The sequence below is a fragment of the Setaria viridis genome, chromosome 7 (genome assembly GCF_005286985.2).
Source record: "Setaria viridis chromosome 7, Setaria_viridis_v4.0, whole genome shotgun sequence".
Taxonomy (NCBI): Eukaryota; Viridiplantae; Streptophyta; class Magnoliopsida; order Poales; family Poaceae; genus Setaria; species Setaria viridis.
The window spans coordinates 19,657,314-19,677,291 of record NC_048269.2 but is presented as its reverse complement, the minus strand read 5'-3'; the positions used below and the strand labels follow the sequence as shown (position 1 = coordinate 19,677,291).

General features: G+C 44.3%; 2 protein-coding genes across 14 annotated transcripts; one reads left to right on the top strand and one right to left on the bottom strand.

Moving 5' to 3' along the window:
• Window positions 1–2,731: 2,731 nt before the first annotated feature.
• LOC117864709 (BTB/POZ and MATH domain-containing protein 5) lies at window positions 2,732–3,289 on the bottom strand. The gene has a single exon (XM_034748821.1). The coding sequence runs from the start codon at window positions 3,287–3,289 to the stop codon at window positions 2,732–2,734; it is 558 nt and encodes a 185-aa protein (XP_034604712.1).
• Window positions 3,290–6,327: 3,038 nt separating this feature from the next.
• On the top strand, window positions 6,328–19,709 carry LOC117863884 (glutathione S-transferase TCHQD). Of its 13 annotated transcripts, XR_011898634.1 has the most exons (7): window positions 6,328–6,630; window positions 7,156–7,369; window positions 7,468–8,049; window positions 8,580–8,714; window positions 10,713–10,762; window positions 13,102–13,175; window positions 13,259–19,709. XR_011898634.1 is itself a non-coding variant. In XM_034747789.2 (3 exons), the coding sequence occupies exons 2-3, from the start codon at window positions 7,161–7,163 to the stop codon at window positions 8,054–8,056; spliced, it is 798 nt and encodes a 265-aa protein (XP_034603680.1). In that variant the 5' UTR covers window positions 6,330–6,630; window positions 7,159–7,160; the 3' UTR covers window positions 8,057–8,376. The 13 variants fall into 13 exon arrangements, 2 of the variants coding, with proteins under 2 accessions (XP_034603680.1, XP_034603679.1); XR_011898628.1 differs by lacking the exon at window positions 10,713–10,762; XR_011898629.1 differs by having other exon boundaries at window positions 10,713–13,175.
• Window positions 19,710–19,978: the final 269 nt, after the last annotated feature.

Below are 19,978 nucleotides of genomic sequence, written 5' to 3'. Positions count from 1 at the left end.
CTCAAATGCGCGAGGCATCTCGCTCTGCGCCGCGGAGTAGCGAGCACCGGTAGACCGGCCGATGGGGTAACGCGCCATCGCGTTACGATGAATGGTGCCTCTCACGTCCCGTCCCCCCAGCCCGCCAATCGATCCCGTGGATCGGCGTGTCCTGGCTGCCGGCCAGCAGTACCAATCAGCCAATCAAACGTCTCTGCCGCGTGGCCACGGCGGAAACGTGCGATTAATCGTGGAGCTCAATCATGCCCGCCCCAAAGGTGACCACATGTGCGGCTGTACCGGTGCCTGCCAGTCAGCCCAGTGTGCCACCGCCAGGCAGCCGCCTGGAACCTGGATCAGCCGGGCCGCCGCTGCAAGGACGGGACACGGAGCGGCAAGGTGACGCTGACCGATCATAGGACGATCCAGCCGAAGGATCGGACTATCGGAGCACTTGTCCCGATCCGACGGCAGCGGAGCACGGCGTCCAAGTCATTTGGGTGGCGCGGCCGCCCGGGCGGGGGACACCTCGCTTGGTGATGAGTGGCAGACTGGCAGGGGTGGTTGGGTTGGGTGCGGCTGCGCCTGCCCATGCCGCCGTCCGCTTCGCGATCGGGACCGGACGCGCGTCGTGCTGGGCCGGAGCGGGAGGGGGACGCCGCATGCGTGCACCTCGTGCCCGGCACATGGACCCCCGGCACGTCCACATTCATAATTTCTTTTTTTTTTGTTGGTCAGAGGCTACACTCGTAAGCCATAACTCACGCAAGCAGTCAAAGCGGCTTCCGATTTTCTTTTTTTGATAAGGAGCGGCTTCCGATTTGATGAGCGGCAGCGAGAATGCGAGTGAGATCGGGGCGCGTACATGTTCCTTGATGCCGTATTTCACTAGATTTTTGAAGTGTTGCAGCACCCACCCCAATTGACTTCTGATTCTAACAAAATCACTTAAAATTTGAAAGTGATTCATCTTTCAGATCCATACAGTTCCAAAAGGCTTGGAAACTAAAAGTCTGTTGGAGAAACCCATGCATACGAACCATCGTGGAGTTTTGGCGAGACCCTACCCCTCGCTAGCTTGGAAATAATAGGGTGGCATGCCAGGGAGAAAGTAGAGACCGAGAGGAGATGGCGAAATTGCATCGATTTGTACTTCTAATCTACTCCCTCCATTTGCTTTTGATAGGCATATTTACAAATTAAAAAAATCTCTTTTGATAGTCTTATTTCAGTCCAATTATACATCCATTTAATGGTTGTCTCGGGTCTGATGCGTGACTCTTCATTCTTCCAACCGAGATTGGCTACATGAGCATCAAGAAGTCTGGACTTTAATGGACACTTATTTATGAGGACTAGTTAATGTCATGATTAAATGGATGATAAGTAGAATGATAGGTAGGATTGTTTTTCTTGGTCATTGTGCTATGAGGAAATAGTACTATCACAAGAGAATGGAGGGAGTATTGCGTACATACATGCAGTGTGTCCAACAATTCATTTACGTACTTTGGAATATGTACATGGAGCATGAGAATTGTTTTAAGGCAAGGTGTATGTCTCTATTGCTTATAAATATTTTATTTGATGAAAATTGATATCTAGGAAACTTGCTTTGCCTGTATCAATGCACAAAGCATGGATCTATATCAAGATAAAATCTAAAATGAGAGGCCTCTTGTTTTAAGCCTAACGCGAGAGCTCCCTCGTTTTGGAAACACAAGGTCTAGGAGAAGCATGGGATGTACATATTTTAGCAACGGGCAATGCTCCAGTGACCTTAGGGTTTGGAGTTACCTATGGTGTCATGGATATAGGGAACTCCGGGGGAGGTTGCCATCCTGGTGGAGGAGGCGGGGTAGGGGATGACCGTAGCGAGAGGCTTTGGTGCCAAGTGGGTCGCACCTTGCGTCGGCAATAGTGGCTCCGGCAGAGTTGAGAGGGAGGCGTGGGGGCTGGGGGTGTGTGCTCCACTAGTTCGCATCGGCCGCTATCATGGGGCAGCGGCGGCGCTGATGACGCCACCAGAGCCGGCTGGGATGCGGGGGTTCATGTGTGAGATGAGATGCGGGGAGAGGAATAAGATATGATGAGATGGGCCCACGTGGAATATATGTGGATGGGGTTCTCTCGTGTTAGTGTTAAATGGATAGGGTTCACCGTGTAGATGCCTCCAATATCAAAGCTAACATGAGAAGTTGTCTAAACAGACAACTATAAATATTGGGTACATATAGTAAAAAAAGATTGCTCCATGTATAAGAGGAGTATTTCGTAATGGTGTGGACATAAGATCAGTGGTATACTCGTATTTGCCGTGCAGTACAACTAATTGTGTATGCCGCTCCAGTTGCTGAGAAAACTACTCTATGCTTGCCTTGATAACGCTAACTTGGCGGTCCTTATGCCACCTAGAATTACTGGCCTTGTCCAAACCGTGATCAAGAACATTGGCAATGAGCTCCTTTGTGATAGTAGGGAAGCTATGGGCTAAATGCTCAAAATCTTCTGTTTCGATGACGTCAAACGGAACCTTTGAAGAGCTGAGAAACTCAAAGCAAGCCTCCTTTGAAGGCTGTCCCTGTCCGCTGCGGCAAGCAAAGGTTGAGCCATCGCATACTCATCTTTCGGATCCATCTCTAGTAGTGCACCCGTGTAGATGAACGTAAGCAAAGCCCTGAACACCGGTGCCTCCATATCCTCTACACGTATGACTTTGGTGCCCTCTTTCGTCGGATCAAAGAGCTCTGCCCTAAAGACTGACGACTCGAAATTCAAGATCAGCACCCTCCTCGCTCGACAGGAGATCGCCAATATGCCGGTGCATGTCGGATGGTGGAACCACCATGGATGGTGCTTCCTTGACAACAACATGTACATCCACCCTCACGGCGAAGCAGTCATCGATCAGATGCTCTGATCGCTCCAAGGTTTCTCTTCTCATGAACTTCTCATATCCAATAGACCTTTCTAATGCCGAGAAGTTGGTCATGGCGGGGGTACGGCTATAGGATGGCACCGGCTTTTGATCTTGATCCAGCAAACTGAATGTAGGCTGCGCAGCCACGGCCTCACCAGCATCATCAGCATCGACAAGAAGTAGAAAAAGAGAGAAGAAATCAGTGTTTGTTCGTCGGCACCCCTTGGGGTGTAGCTGATGTCCCACGTACGGCCTCCCACACGAAACGGGCATGATCTGAAGCAGGACACCGCACATGGGGTTCAAAGTTCTCGAGTACCCATCAATCTTCAGAACTTGAAAGCCTCTTACAGAGACGGCTGTTGCAGGGTCACCGCTATTAGCGGCCATGGTCGCTCGCTGGTGGGATGCCTGGCTAATGTCCGGCGAAGAGGAGAACAATATAGTTTTCTAAGCCGGGAAAGATGGCTTGTTCTTTTTCTCTCTTTATTATTATATGGAGAGGTCGGGACCCAAGAAAAAGGTAACAATGGCGTGTTTGATCTATTAATGCTAATAGTTCCAAAATTAGCAGGCGGAATAGACCTGCTAACTATAGAAGTACTAGTTCATTAGTTGGTTGGAGGATGCTAATATGTGCTAATAGTTCAAAACCAACTATACAACCAAGTGGATCCGAACACATTAACTACCTAACTATTGGTACAATTGGATTCAAATAAATGTGTTTGGTTTGTAGAATGGTAACATAAATGCAAATGGAATGGGATTGCGGTGCTTTCAATTACGGAATGAGCAATTGCACTTTTGTTTGGTTCAACTGTGGTAACGTAATCAAATAATATGTTTACGGAGGGGAAGCGGTGGTAACAGGCTTGTATAGCGAGGGGATTTGATTACAACAGTAACCAATTACTGACGGGTGAAAACAAATAGCTGTAACACGATTCATTAGTATTCGTAATCCGAGTTACATTTTTCCCAACCAATACATCTTCTTCGCCGTGGCGGTGTCACATGTTCCATTCATTTCAAATTGTGGAACAAAGGGCAAGGTAGTTGTTGCCGGTTCTGCTTTTTTTTAAGACACCCCCTTTTGTTAATCAACTTGGGGTATAGAGTTACGAATGCCTTCTAATGGTGATAGTAGCCAAACTTGTCTACTTAACTCACAACAAACTAAGCTTCTAGCTAAATTATGAGTGTTTACATTGGAGACTCTACCTTGGTGAACGGACTCGAAAGATTCAAAAGCTCTCGCCCTAGCCTTGATTTCTTGAACGATACGCCCATAAATAAATCCCATTGCCAGGTCCTTTAATATTTCTCACCACATTGGCACAATGGCATTATCGAAAGTCAGACGAACCTAACTGAGCACGAGGTCGCTAGCCAAGGCGAGTCTCTCTCTGCAAGCAACTGCTTCCATCAATTCCGACTCCGTAATCCCATCGATAACTAGCTCTGATGCATCCATGAACGAGCCAACGCCATCCCTTTGCTGTGGCCGCAGCAGCTGCTCTGCCCGTGTTCTTAGAAATTGCCGCATCCATTAATCTTCGTCAGGTTCCCTGGTGGAGGGATCCACCTAGGAGCATTTTGTCGAGGCACTCTTGCTGCTCGTTGTTCAGGCTCGGTGAGATCGACATCAGCAAGAAACCTCTTAATGAAAAGTGGGTTGATAGTGGACTCTGAAATAAATTTTCATGCAACGTCTTTCTCCGCACGTACCAGATAGCCCACGTGGTGACCGCAATTCTGGTCTTCTTTGCTTCTGCTCAGTGCTCACCATGCACGAGCATCCGTCTACTGCAAGTGTTCAATCACTCTGGCCGTCTCGCGCGAGTTGTTTTTTTTTTTGAGTTACGCGCGAGTTGGTGGGTGGATGGCCCAAAACAAGTGTAACTGGCCCAGTCAGGCTCACGGTCTTTGGGCTTGATATACTGTGGAATGAAACGGATGCAAACTGGCCCAGTCAGGCCCACGTCTTCAGCTGGCTAATTATTGCAGCCCACACACAATGCACAGTTCGATGAAAATATGTATGAAACAAACCGGCAGGGCAACAAGCCATGAGAGCCTGTTTGGATAGGAAGAGCTAAATTTAGCACAGTACTAAAATTAAAGTGTAGAGCTTTTAAATAGAGTGCTAAAGTTTAGCACTTTGGGCTGTTTGGATATTGTGCTAAAATTTAGCACCTTTAGTAGGAAATGACAACATTATCCCTCATTTACTCCTCTTAAATTGCAGCGGAGGAGAGAGAGGGGGGGCAATGGTGGAAAAAAATGGATATGAGGACCACTTTTAGCACTATTAACACCCTTTAGCACCCCTTAGGTGTGCTAATGAAAAAGGATGTGCTAAACTTTAGCACACCACTTATGCTAAAAGTGGTGTAGCATATTCGAGTTTTTTGTTGTTTTTTATTTTTTTCCGCCAACATATTCGATTTTGACCATGCTGTGGGTATGGGGTTGCCAGCCTGCAAGCTCCGTTGACACCCCCCCCCCCCCCCCCCCCCCCCCCCCCCCCCCCAGTTTTAAGCGAAATTGGAAAATGATTACGCGTGTCCTGGCCCGGCCTACCATGCCAATACAACTACAATACCCCAACCGAGTAACACACGGAGCGACAATTTGAAAAAAAAAAATCACTCCTATCACATGCCGTGATTTTTGCTTGTTACGATGCTTTTTTTTCTCCTTTCCTCACAGCAGCAGCGGTGGCACGTAGGGGTGAAATGGTGATGGAAATTTTCGAACGACCGAGCTTCGTTTCCGGGAAAATGATTTCGTTTCCGATTCTACCAAACATAAAACTTAGTATTCTAACTACTTTCATCTCTATATTGCATTTCTAGTATAATAGTTGATTTAGAAAATATGGTAAATTTCCGATCGATCGAGCTTCGTTTCCGATAATGTGATTTCGTTTTCGACTGTTTCCGATCATTTTCATCCTAGTGGCATATCCCCCGTTTCCAGTCCAGCGGAAAACAGACCTCGAACAGTCGAACTCGAACCACGCGGTCGCGCCAGCCCCGGTGACGAGGGCAACCCTCTGGGCTTCTGGCAAAAGCGCAGAAACCAATCAGCATCAGCCCCCCTGGCCGGCCGGAGCAGCCGGCGACTGGAATGATGGAGCGGGGATGGGATGGACAGCTACGCCGGTGGCCCGTGCCAGTTGCGTTGCCGCGTCGTCCTCGTTCGTCGGTGAGGAGGACCCCCCCAGCCCGGACACGGGATGCGACGGGAACTCGGCGTGTGGCTGGCTGGCGTAACCGTCACGTCGGGTCGTCGACGCTGACCCGACCTGAACGACCCGCCCGAGTCACCGAGCCAGGGGGCCCCCGCCTACGCCGCGGCGAGGACACTTGGACTAGCACGCGCGGGGCGAATTGGATAATCAGCCGGCTGGCCGCCCGCGGCCCCCACGGCCACCGACCAGCCCAGCCCGAGGCGACGACGGGATCGAGGGAGCTGGGAGAAAGGAGGCGTTGCGCGGACGCCCAAAAGGAAAAGCTTTTTGCATCCGGGTCACCGAGCGGTGCCAGTAAGGACGAATCCAGCCGCCCAAAGCGGCAGGTGAGCAGAGCCCCAAAACTGCACTGCACCGGCGGCGGCCACGAGCGCACCAAAACCCCGCCCGCTCCCGCGTCCCGTCGCCGAGAAGAATCCTTGCCTTCGCGAAGCCTCTCCAGCAGCCTCCCCGTCGCCGCCCGCGCCTGGAGGTACCGCTTCTTCTTCGCTTCCCGTCTTCGATTGGTTTGGGTTCGGGGTTGGATTTGGCGGTTGTTGCGGTGGGTTCCCTTGTGTTCATCGGACTAAGAGAAGTGCCTGCGGTTTTCCCCCTTTCCGTGGAGGGCGCCTGTAGCCTCTGTAGGGGTATTCGTGGCTACTGTGATTCGTGGTCACGAGAAGGGGCCGCGCGGCGCGGTTGGCAACCGAAAGCTAGCGGCATGTGGTTTCCGTCATGATTTGTGTTGATGAACTCCGTTGCTAAGATTGAGAGAAACAGGTTGTACTCATGCCATGGCTCCCTGAATGAACCATAGAAGTTAACACAAAACAAACGGGCAACCTGGCCTTTTTATATACTTGTTTATCAGTCATTCTGACGAGGATTTTATATGTCAATCCTAAAACACTAATTACTCTAGGTGAATTGCGCTTTGGTTCATGGTTAATAATTCCCAACGCAGCAAGACTGAATGTCGTGAGGTGGTACTAATACTTAATCGCATCGTTTGTTGCAGCAGCAATGCAGCTATACCACCACCCATATTCCCTGGACAGCCAGAAAGTGCGGATGGCACTGGAAGAGAAGGGCATCGACTACACATCCTACCACATCAACCCACTCACGGGCAAGAACATGAATGTGGACTTCTTCCGCATGAACCCCTCCGCGAAGCTCCCTGTCTTCCAGAACGGTGCTCATGTCATCTATCGTGCCATCGACATCATTCAGTATGTTCTTCCTTCACATTGGACGTACCTGAGACGTGTACATTTTTCTGCTGCTCTTGAAGCAGAAATGTTTATCTATGTGCTTCATGTTTCCATAGGTACTTAGACAGACTTGCGGTGCATTTAAGTGGTGAGATCCCCCCTGTGAATACTGAGGTTCACCAATGGATGCAGAAAGTTGATGCTTGGAATCCTAAGATGTTCACCCTCACACACACCCCGGTCAAGTACCGTGCGTTTGTCTCCAAGTTTATAAGGCGGGTGTTGATTGCTCGCATGGCTGAAGCCCCTGATCTAGCTAGCATGTACCATGTCAAGCTCCGCGAGGCTTACGAGACCGAGGACAAAGTAAAGGACCCTGACATCATGAAGCAAAGTGAGGAAGAATTGAGCAAACTCCTTGATGATGTTGAAGCTCAGCTCAGCAAGACCAAATATCTTGCTGGCGATGAATTCTCACCTGCTGATTCGATGTTCGTCCCTATTCTTGCGTGCATAACTCTTCTGGACCTTGATGAGGAGTATATCAGCTGTAGACCCAAGATACTTGACTACTATAATTTGGTGAAGCATCGGTCAAGCTACAAGATTGCCATTGGCAAGTACTTCAATGGGTGGAAGAAGTACCGGACTCTCTTCAAGACGTCTTTCTTCCTTTGCGTTCGAACCTTGTTCAGGAGGTACTAGATAGTCCAGCAGCTGCATAGCTGAATCAGTACCTTGTGAACCGACATGTACAGTGAGTAGGCTAAAAAAAATATAATCTGTATATCTTCCATGTGTTTTTTCTTATGGTTCTGAGTTTTGTTTTCACTTGTGAAAGCAAATACATTTGTTCACTTGTATATTTCTGCTTCATGTTGTATGCAGAACTACGGACATTAGAATTTGTATACAGAATAGGCGTAAGTATACATTTCGGTCTTGTCACTTGTTATAGTCCAGTTCATGTCAGATATAAATTGTTGTTAACTTGATTTTTGTACTACACTACCATTATGACTCTATTGCCTTCATTTTTACTGCCTTTATTTATAACTTGGGCAAATTTGTTATGCCTTTTTAACTTCTATAGCTGTAATTGCTTTCAAGGAGAATGTTATCCCTGATACTGTACTGCACAAGGAATGCTATACCCTTCTTTCTCCTCACTGCTATTATACTTCAGTGCAAGTTCCATGACCCATTTTCTTCTCCATTCTAAGTGCAGGCCTTAATACTGGTTGGCTTTTTAGATATGGCCATATGAGTTAAGCATGAGGTTTCCTGCACATGCTCTACATTTACAATGCAGGACTGGGCCTGACAACAACACTGCTAGCTCCAATTATGCACCATGGGACAGGTCTGTACTTTGTTTTCTCAACATTTATCCATAGTGCACGACAGGTCTATATATACATCGGATCCATGCTCTGTTCAACAATTCAAGGTTCTTGCTTGGGAGCATATGGATGATGTAGGACTTTAGAGCAAGCCGGGAAGAGGAAGAAAGAGAGGGTGTAAGAGCAGTGGGAATGGGAACATGGAGGAAACCTAACCTGTTTGTTTTCTCCTCCAGCAACAGAGGTGGAAGCTAATCTTGGTTCAGTGTTTCCCAATGCCTCCCATTCCTATCGTTCTTACACGCTCCTTCCTTTTCCCTTTGGCTTGCTGTGCAATTGTTTTAGTCGACAAAACCAAACTACACACCTATTTGGATGATTTGAACTCGAGGGTGAGTGTGGAAAAGGAAGAAAAGTGGGCCTAGGAGCAATGGGCATGAGAACATAGAGGAAGGCCTAGGATGCAGAGATCTCATTTTGAATCTTCCTGATGTGCCTCCCATGCCTACTGTTCTTAGGTGCTCCTTCCTCTTCCTTTCATCTTACACAATACACAGATGATAAATGGTGTTATTTCTTAAAAAAATGGTCTGATACTGTTCCTTACATGGACATTTTCCTTTTCTTTGTTTCTCTGGCAAGCTTCAGTTCATGCATAATTTAAGATGATGGCTTTGTTTATTATAATTATTTCAGTTTCAGGTTCATTGCCATGTTAATCCACTAATAGGTTAAGGTGATGCTTTGTGATAGATAATCAGGCTAGCTCTTGCCCCATTTCTTATCTGAGCAAGTAGCGCTCTGATCTTTTGGCCATACCTTGCCTGCCAAGTGCCAACTGATGTTAGCAGGCTGTAACAAGTAGTGGCACTGTAGTAAGGATTATGACAACAGCAGTAGTATTGCCTGACTAGTAGAATAGTTGAAGAGCAACATTACATTGTACCTTACTTGGCTTTTGGTCTTCTGAATATAGAGGAGGAGCTAGCTGCAGCTTAGTTCAGCAGCACCAAACAGAGTGCTCTCTGTTCTTCCTTCTTGGTGTGTGCTTGAGGTGTTGCCTGCCAACAGCTTGACTGTTTGGCTATGGCTAGTACACAAGATTATGTTCTAATTCCACTAGCACAATAATATAACCACTTAACTGTGAAGTGTTCTGGACATAACTATTCATTACACCAAGATTTTCAAGTAGTTTTGAAAACTGACTAGCTCATGAAATCTTGTCAAGAACATATACAAGTATGTTCTTTCACAGAGCATGCCGCATGTATTCGCAACTAACTTTTGTTCTATGAATAAGGATCACAAAGTATAGAGAAAACAATGATGATGACACACATGACATAAACATTTTAATCTGATTCTGTATTTGAATCAATGAGCGCTGCACAATCAATATTATCAAGCACCCTATTATTCTTTAATGAAATGATATGCGGCTCTCCTGCATATTTGTGAAAAAAATAATTAGTGACTCTGCTGCAAAATTCGAACCAAAGACCCAGAAACGTCGACACCTTTTGATCTTCCAAGTTACAATGAACCATAGATAATAGTATGTGATAGTTTGTGATTGGAAAAACATACTATCTGATAGTTTTTCGTTTGTGAAGTAATCTTTTTTCCTTTCATTTGAGAAGCAGAAAGCTGGGGAGGGCTATGTGAGATGTTCTAATAAGTGGAGAAAAGTCAAATTAATATTTAAGTTTTCTTGTACAGAATTTGAACTTTTGTTGCTAAGCTGAACAATTCTTAGCGTTGCATTACATAGTCATTGATTACAGCTCTCCTGCTTTCTGGTTCCAACAATGAGAGTTATCACTGTTTTATTGTCATTTGCTCTTAACCTGAATTGTATGGCTAACTGTTTTATTGCAGTTTGCTCTTAACCTGACTCTCCTTCTTTTATGTTTGAATAGTTCAGTTGTCACGGTCTTGTTGTTTGCTGTAGTTATAATGTTGCCAAGTTCTTACGCCTTTTTTAACTTAAATCATGTCTAACTGCTTTTAAACAGCATGTGTTATCCCTGATGTTTGAACCCTGCCTACAACTAAACTGCGTAATGTATGCTATCTGCTTTCCTTTCTCCTCATTGTTCTCATTCTTAAATACAAGTTTCTTCACCTTTTATTTTCATTTCTAAGTGTAGGGCTTAATACTGGTTGGCCTTTTAGATATGGATAAGCAGATCTCCTGCTTGTGATCTGCATTTACACAGCTGGATAGGGCCCGGGCATCACATTCATATGGCCTGCACCCTTACAGTCATTCTGCAATGGTGCACCATGGGCCAGGTCTGCGCACTGTTTTTTTTTCTCGAACGACGCAGGAGAGCTGCGTGTCATTTCATTAAGAGAGAAAAGAGAGTACAACGAGTCCGGTTATGGACCAAAACCCGAGCACTGAAACACACCCCCACACACCTACACAGCGAAGCTTACAGACGCGCCACAACAGTAAGCATGACCTCGACCAAAAACCCCTTGACCTAGGCTGGTGGGGTCAGCGACCTCACTAGGAGTTCCTGAAGTTTAGTTGCCCCAGCCATGCCCCAAACGCTACACTCATCTGCCACTGTCTGGAGCAGCAAAGAGGTGCTTGGCCTAGCATTCTCAAAAATACATGAATTCCTGTGTTTCCAAACTTCCCAGGAAACCAGGATAATTAGTGAGTTAAGCCCTTTCCTTATCTCCTTAGGTGCTGAGCGCAATGCCTTCCTCCACCAAAAAGAAAAACGAGCCTCAGAAGGTGAGGGTATCAGGGCTGTCAGTTGTAGAGGTTGGAGGATCAAGGCCCAAAACTGCCTTGTAAATACACAGCCAGCTAACAGATGCTGAATAGTTTCCTCCTCTTGATCACAAAAAGGACAGACCTCAGGGTGAGGCAATCCTCGTTTGGCAAGACGGTCCACTGTCTGCGCGCTGTTTGCTCCACACAAGGTTTTCTACAGAGTGCACTAGTGGTTATATATGCTTCAGATCCCAGCAATCTGAGCTTCTTGTTTGAGATTATGTGGAGAGTAGTACTTGAGAGCAAGCCTAGAAGAGGAAGAAAGAGAGGGCCTAACAGCAATGGGAATGGGAATGTGGGGGAAAGCCTAGCCTGATTGTTTCCTCATCGAGGGACAGTGGAAGCTTGGTTTGGTGCCCTATCCTTCCCATTCCTATTGTTCTTAAGCGTTCTTTCCTCTTCCTTTTGGCTCGTGATGCAATTGTTTTAGCAGATGATGCCATGCATCTATCTGGATCGTTTGAATCTTAAGTGAGTGTGGAAGAGGAAGAAAAGAGAGTCAAAAAGTAGTGGGCATGGGAACATGGAGGAAGGCCTTTGGCAATCTCATTTTGGGTCTTCCCGATGCCTCCCATGCCTATTGGTCTTTGGTTCTCCTTCCTTTTTCCTTTCAGCTCACACAACAATACACAGGATGAGGGTGTGTTTCTATTGCTTGGCCATTTTTCTTCAATGATTGTATGGAATTACTCTCTACCTGTTTAGTTTATGATGATGTCTTGGTTAAGTGTAATTGGCATAATTTAATCTGCATAAATTAAGATATTGCATGATTAGTCTGTGCATAGTACCACACGTTTGCCTCCAAATTCATATGGCGTTTGATTGCTCACATTGCTGAAGCCCCCTGATTTGACCAGCATATACCATGTCAAGCTCCGTGAAGCTTATAATACAGAAGGCAAACTAAAGGACCCTAAAATCATGAAATAAAATAATCAAGAACTGAACAAACTCCTCAATGATGTTGAGACACATCTGAACAAAACAAAATATCGCACTGGCGAGGAATTGTCATCTGCTGGTTCAATGTTTGTTCATATTCTTGCACACATAACTTCTTTCGACCTTGGTGAAAAATACATCAGCTGCAGACCCAGGATATCTGGGCACTTCACTTTGGTGAAGCAGTTGCCCAGCTACAAGGTAGCAATTGGCAAGTACGTCAACATCTGGAACAAGTACCGGACTCTCTTCAAGACCTTGTTCCTGAAATATGGCTGGCTGTTGCATAGCTGAATTGATACCTTGTAAATTGATGTGTACAGTAGTTTAGGATGAAATGAAGTATTATTTGCTATCAAGGGATTGTTCCTAATTTTTTTTGTCCCATGTGTTATCGAAATATTTCCTTTTCTTGTATACTTCTCAATATCCGCTGTCGTGTTTTCGACAGACTAGTAACAGGCCATATATGCACTTGCATTTTGCTAATGTGGAATATCTATATCCATGGGCTAACCATACGTTATCACCTGTTCTAGAGTATTTCGTGACTCAAATTACCTGTTGTTAGGTTGATTTCAAGTTTCAACAGTGGTAGTTGGCACCATCCTGTTTGCTTTCTTTTATACATTGTCCAAGTCTTTAATGCTTTTTTTTTTTACTTCTAGATTCAAAATGTTCTGAAGTCGCATACTATCCCCAAAACCTGAACTCTACCAAGGCCACAGCTTAACTGCATAAGGTATATTACCTCCTCTCTTTCTCCCCAGCGCTCTTATTTTAATTGCAAGTTTATTCAACCATTTACCCCCGTTCTAAGTGTAGGGCTTAATACTGCTTGTGGTTGGTCCTTTAAGATAGACACATGGATATACAGCATGCAGAAGATCTCCTGCACGTGCCATTTAAAATTCGGGACAGTAGTGGCCTGGCCATCACATGCCCCCTTCTCTATTGGCAGGTCTGTACTTCGTTTTCTCTACATAATGCTTTCTCCAGTGTACACTGCAGGTCTATATATACCTCAGAGCCAAAGTTTTTTGTTCAGCAATCTCTTTACTGTGGACCATATGGAAACTTGTAGATGTAGGATTTGAGAGTGAGCTGGGAAGAGGAAGAGAGGGTCTAAGAGCAGTGGGAATGGGAACATGGAGGAAAGCCTAGCCTGTTTGTTTCCTCCAGCAACAGAGGTGGAAGCTTGGTTCGGTGTTTCCCGATGCCTCCCATTCCTATTGTTCTTAAGCACTCCATCCTTTTCCTTTTGGCTTGCTGTGTAATTGTTTCATTAAGTAACCAAATTATGCACCTATTTGGATGATCTGAACTTGAGGGTGAGCATGGAAGAGGAAGAAAAGAGGGTCTAAGAGCAATTGGCATGGGAACATGGAGGAAGGCTAATGAGGTGGAAATCTATTTGTCTTCCTGATGCCTCCCATGCCTATTGTTCTTAGGTGCTCCTTCCTCTTCCTTTTGGATCACACAAGAGAGAGAATGAGTGGTGTGTTTCCGTTCCTCATTTGACACTTTTTTTTCCCTATGTTTGTTTTTGCATGCCTCAGTAGATGCATAATTAGCGATGATGGCTTGCTTACTCGAATGCTTTCAGTTTCATATTCTTTGGCATGTTTAGTCACAGATAAATTAAAGCTTATGGCATAGCTAGATAGCTAATAGTTCTTCAAGTTTCAAGACTCCACTAGCACAATTATACAACTGCTTAGTATTGACTGTTGTGAACATGTACACATCTCACGCCAACATTTATCAGCTACATGGAGTATGAAATCTTCTTTGGCATGCCTCAATGTGTGGCTTAAGATGATAGCTTGTTTACCGGAATGTTTGATTCTTTGGCATGTCTAGTCCATGCATAGTTTAAGGTGATGGCTTAGCTAGCTATCCCACTGGTCTAAGTTTTAGATCCCACTAGCACAATGATATAACTGATTAACTAGTGATTGTTTTGGATATGAAAAGGCATCACACTAGTAAATTGGCTGCGTACTCAAACTTCAGGAGATACACAAAAATGTTGTTTCATGGAACATGTGGGTGGCATGTATTTACTATTTACCACTAACTTTTTCTACTATGAGCAATGATTGCAAAGAAACTAGACAGAACGAAGACGACGACATACATAATATGAACATTGTACTCTGCTTTGTACACCATCAACAGCACAAACGGCAATTAGCATATATCATGCTAAATTTGAATCAAATGAGCCACACAAGGTAATACGTGCATACAACATAACATCCAAGTGGGCAAACATTGACAGGTAGAAGATTTCTGACAGTGAATGCATCCTGTCTTGCACTGATGCCTTCAACAGACACCAGCATTGCTAAGCTAAATGCATTGCTGTGTTGGTTTCTACAGTGAGTGTCTTTCATGCTCGGATGCATGGCCACTTGACCAGGCAATGTTGACATGCTTTGGCCTTCCAAATTTCAAGGGGTTTTGGTTCTTTTTTTTTTTACCATCTGCGAAAATCTGTAAGCAGGAGTGCCCCTTGCAAAAGTATAAATTGGAGGAAAATATAACTGATGTCTTAATTTCCAGTGTGCAGAACATGATCCTTTGATTTCTCTAATTTGACACATTGTACGTCTGAACAACTCTTGGTTTTTGCCTTGCATAGCCAGGGCATACTTTTCTTTTACAGAAAATCAGGATGCCCATCTAAAACCATGAAAATAGAAAACAGAAGTTAATTTTGTTGCACCATACATGCTCTCTCTATTGATGAATCCAAGTAAATGCATACTTAAAGGCTTCTATCTCTCCATTTCCCTTTTTTTGTGAGTTCATGGCTCATCATGTCTGCCTTTCAGATATGGCACAGCCAGAAAATCTCCACCCAGGCTTCTTCCATGTGCTCTTCATAGGCATGGTCCCACACTCAAGACTGCTATAGTTTACAACTTTACACAACCCCACTGACATCCACAGCTAATTCGTATAGTGCATGAGCTTATTTAGTGCTTTCATTATTCATAGGGAAAGGTCAGCCTTTTAGAAATGACTGAACAGAAGATGTCCTCATGCACGTGCTCTAAACTGACAGTACAGTACAGGGCCTGAAAGTAACATGGGCTCTACTGTCAGTGAAATAAAATGCAGAATGCACTGCAGGTCTATACATACACCTCAAAGCCAATGGGCTTTATTGAGCAGTCCAATGTTCTTACTTGAGAGAGGTATCTGGAGAGCTGCAGGACTTGTAGAGTACTAGAGTGATTTTTTTTTTTGGAAACTGAGAGTGAGCTGGGAAGAGGAAGAAAGAGAGCTCAAGAGCAGTGGGAATGGGAACATGGAGGAAACCCTACCCAGTTTGTTTTCTCCTCCAGAAACAGAGGTGGAAGCTTCGGTTTGGTGTTTCCCGGTGCCTCCCATTCCTATCGTTCTTAAGCGCTCCTTCCTCTTCTTTTTTGCTTGCAGCGCGATATGTTTAGATGATCTGATCTTGAAAGTGAGCGTAGAAGAGGAAATAGAGGGCCTAAGAGCAGTGGGAATGGGAACATGGAGGAAGGCCTAGATTTCATTTTGAGTCTTCCTGATGCCTCCCATTCCTATCGTTCTTAGGACCTCATTCCTCTTCCTTTTAGCACACTGCACAGATGATAAATGGTGAGCTTTTAGTTGGCCATTTTCGGCTGTTGTTGTTTCTTTGGCATGCCTCAATGCATGGCTTAAAGATGATAGCTTGTTTACCGGAATGTTTGATTCTTTGGCATGCCTAGTCCATGCATAGTTTAAGGTGACGGCTTAGCTAGCTATCCAACTGGTTTAAGTTTTAGATACCACTAGTGATTGTTTTGGAAATGTAAACACATCACACTAATAAGACTTATTAGGTAGGATATGAAAACTGGCTGCATACTCAAACTTTAGGAGACACAAAAAAATGTTGTCCCATGGAACATGCGGGCGGCATGTATTTTCCAGTTGCCACTAACTTTTTCTGCTATGACCAATGACTGTAAAGAAAGAAGACAAAAAACAAAGATCATAATATGAACATTGTATTCTGGCGCTGTACACCATCAAAAGCATAAACAATAATTAGCAACTATATCATGCTAAATTTGAACCAAATGAGCTATACAAAGAGAATATCTGCACACAGCAGAGCATCCAAATGGGCAGACATTGATACGCAGAAGATTTCTCACAGTGAATGCATCATGTCATACTGATGCCTTCAGCGAACTGAAGCACTGCTAAGGTAAATGCATTCCTGAGACTGTCTCTACAATGAGTGTCTTTCACGCTCAATACATAGATGCATGACCAGGAAATTTAGACATGTTTTGATCTTCCAAGTTTCAAGGGATTTTAGTTCAACTTTTTATATAGTTTTACCATTTGTCGAAATCTGTAAGGAGAGCTCCTTGCAAAACGTATAAACAGGAGGAAAATAAAACTGATATCTTAAGTTCCAGTGTACAGAACATGATCCTCTCATTTCTTGAATTTGACACATTGGACAGTTGTTGTGTGCTTGAACAATTCTTTGTTTTTGCCTTACATATCCAGAACTACTTTCCTTTACAGAACAAGCAGGATGCCCTTTGAAAAACATGAAAATAGAACCCAGAAGTTATTTTTTTGTAGAACCTCCTTGCCCTCTGTATTAATGAATCTACGTAAATGCACACTTGAAGGCTTCTATTGCTCCCCATTTTTCCTTTTTGTGAGTTCATAGCTCAGGTCAATCAATTAACATGCATGTCTGCCTTTCAACAATGGACACAACAGGATGCAACAGGCCTTAATACAGAAGCTTTATACTCTGCAAAAATCTTTTGTTTTAATTTCTTTCTGTAGTATCTCTTGCTCCGTTCCTTTTCTTTTCCTTCTATCTTTTGGTACCTATTCATTCAGAAGCACTCATACATCTATTGCATGATTGATATATTCAGGTAGGGACCTCCTCTCCCTACTTCCTAAAAGAAAAAGATATCGCACAGCCAAAAAAATCTCCATCCAGGCTTCTTCCATGTGCTCTTAATTGCCAACATAGGCTACATGGCCCCACATTCAGACTGCTATAGTTTACATGGCCCCACTGTCATCTACTGCTATGTCCAATGTCCTATAGTGCACTTGCTTATTTGGTGCTTTCATTGTTCACAGGGCAAGGTACATCAAAGGTCGCCATATATATTCACTCCTGATGTATGAATGGTTCCAGAGTTAGAGCTTCTGTCTTTGACAATTTGTGAGCAGGGAACAGGAAGAAAGAGAGGTCCTAAGAGCAGTAGGAATGGGAACATGAAGGAATGAGAATGCTCTAATTTCTCCTCTAGCATTAGTGGGCATTTGCATTCTTGCATTCCTGATGCCTCTCATTCCTATGGTTCTTAGGTGCTCCTTCCTCTTCATTCAGCTCATGTTACTGATTTGGTTAATAGATTCCAAGGTACATATTTAGATTATTAGAAGGCCCTGATGGCGAGCCGGGAAGAGGAAGAAAAGAGTGTATAAGAGCGGTGGGAATGAAAACATCAAGGAAGGACTAGCTCACTGGTTTCATCCTGGAAGGGTGGAAACTTGGTGCGGTGTTTCCTGATGCCTCTCATTCCTATTGTTCTTACATGCTCCTTCCTTTTCCTTTTGTCTTGTGTCATTGTCTTTGCAGAAAACCAGAGAGTTAGATACACACATTTGGAAAATGAGGTCTTGAAAGTGAGATAGGATGGGAAAAGAAGCAGTATAAAGAGCTTTAGAGCAGTGAGCGTGAGGACAAGGCATGCCTAAATCCAGATAGTTTAAGACAATGGCTTTGGGGCTGTTTGGGAGGAGGGGACTAAACTTTAGCCCTTTCACATCGAATGTTCGGATACTAATTAGGAGGATTTAACATGAGCTAATTACAAAACTAATTGCAGAACCCCTAGGCTAAATCGTGAGACGAATCTATTAAGCCTAATTAATCCATCATTAGTGAATGGTTACTGTAGCACCACATTGTCAAATTATGGACTAATTAGGCTTAATAGATTCGTCTTGTGATTTAGCCTAGGGGTTGTGTAATTAGTTTTGTAATTAGTCTAGGTTTAATACTCCTAATTAGTGTCAAACATTCGATGTGACGGGGGCTAAAATTTAGCCCCCTCCTCCCAAACATCCCCTTTGTTAACTGGAATGGTGTCAGTTCAAATTCTTTGTCACGTTTAGTCCATGCATAAGCTAAGATGATGCCTTAGGTAGCTAGCCCACTTGTTTAGTCTAAACATTTCTTTAATCCATGCACAATTTCCAGATTCCACTAGCACAATGCTGCAACTGCTCAATAATATTACATCACAAAACTTTACGATATGAATATATGATGGAATGTATTGGCACCAACTTTCTCCTATGACTATAAATTACAAACAAAGTGAAGATCAGACAAATATCTGCAAGTCGATCTACAACACAAACACTAATTTCGACCTGCCAAAATGGTTTGAAACAAACGAGCTGTTCCTACCAAGTTCATGCATGCTCAGTCCAGATGAAATGACTGTTGATGACTTCAACAGTATAGATGCAAGCACCTAAGACCAAATGCTTGGCAAGACCGCATCAGCACTATTGAGTAGCTCCAGATTCAGCCTGAAGCCACTCAATGGCTAAGATGATCAACTTGGGGGCAGTTTGAATCCTTCGAATCTATTGCTAAGTTCTGGTTATGTGAGAAAAAAAAACATGTATATAAATGTTTGCAGCTCTGCTGTTAATCTGTTATATGGAGCATTTGGAAACTCACGAACAACTTTTGTTTTCAGAATGGCAGGTGGTGGGATTTGCGGCACTGCGCCCCACCCGGCATCTGCAGGGCTTCAGGACCTTGCTCAACTTGGTGGAAAACTTGGTGCCATGCCATGACGGTTGACGGGGATGATCTCTCTGACTGGTACCTGATGGATGATATGATGCTCATGCTGAGAATTGTGCTGGAACCCAGGGCAAAATGACAGACACTACTGCCCCCTCCGTGTAATGTTTAACTCAAGCATTCCATGAGCGTGTGTTGAAGCCTCTCTGGACTCTGTTTTTTTCTGTCTAGAGTATAGCCTTGATGACCTGCGTGTCATGAGTACTTTGGCAAGCTTTGGCTTGCTCAAAATATGGTGAACCTGTTGGTCCTGAATGCATTGCTAACGAACCAAGGCTTTTCCTGGAACTCCAAAAAATCTCTCTACATGCATGACCAGGAAATGTCAGTGGGTTTTGGTCTTCCAAGTTAAATGGATTGTATTTGTGTCTTCGTAGCTTATTAGTTTGTGACAGTTAAACCATCTGTACCTAAATTTTTCTGTTTTCAAGAAAGAGCAGAGATCTTTGTGGACCGTACTAATTGGACTGAAATAAAATCGAAGCATGTTTGCTAATACAAAGTTTGAACCTTTCATTCGTTTGTTGGAAGTTTGAGCAAATTCTCTATTTTTCATGCTGTCTATTTAACGATCCAACTAAATCGATTTAGCGTGGCCAGGCGATCTCCACATCGGCTTCTTGCACGTGCTTTTCATTGATGCTGTAGGT

What these genes read in the sequence shown, in the direction of transcription:
- LOC117864709 (XM_034748821.1), bottom strand. Translation starts at nt 3,289, where the DNA reads ATGGCCGCTAATAGCGGTGACCCTGCAACAGCCGTCTCTGTAAGAGGC.
- LOC117863884 (XM_034747789.2), top strand. Translation starts at nt 7,161, where the DNA reads ATGCAGCTATACCACCACCCATATTCCCTGGACAGCCAGAAAGTGCGG. An exon ending in CGTGCCATCGACATCATTCA is followed by an intron (nt 7,370 to 7,467) that starts GTATGTTCTTCC and finishes ATGTTTCCATAG; the next exon opens with GTACTTAGACAGACTTGCGG.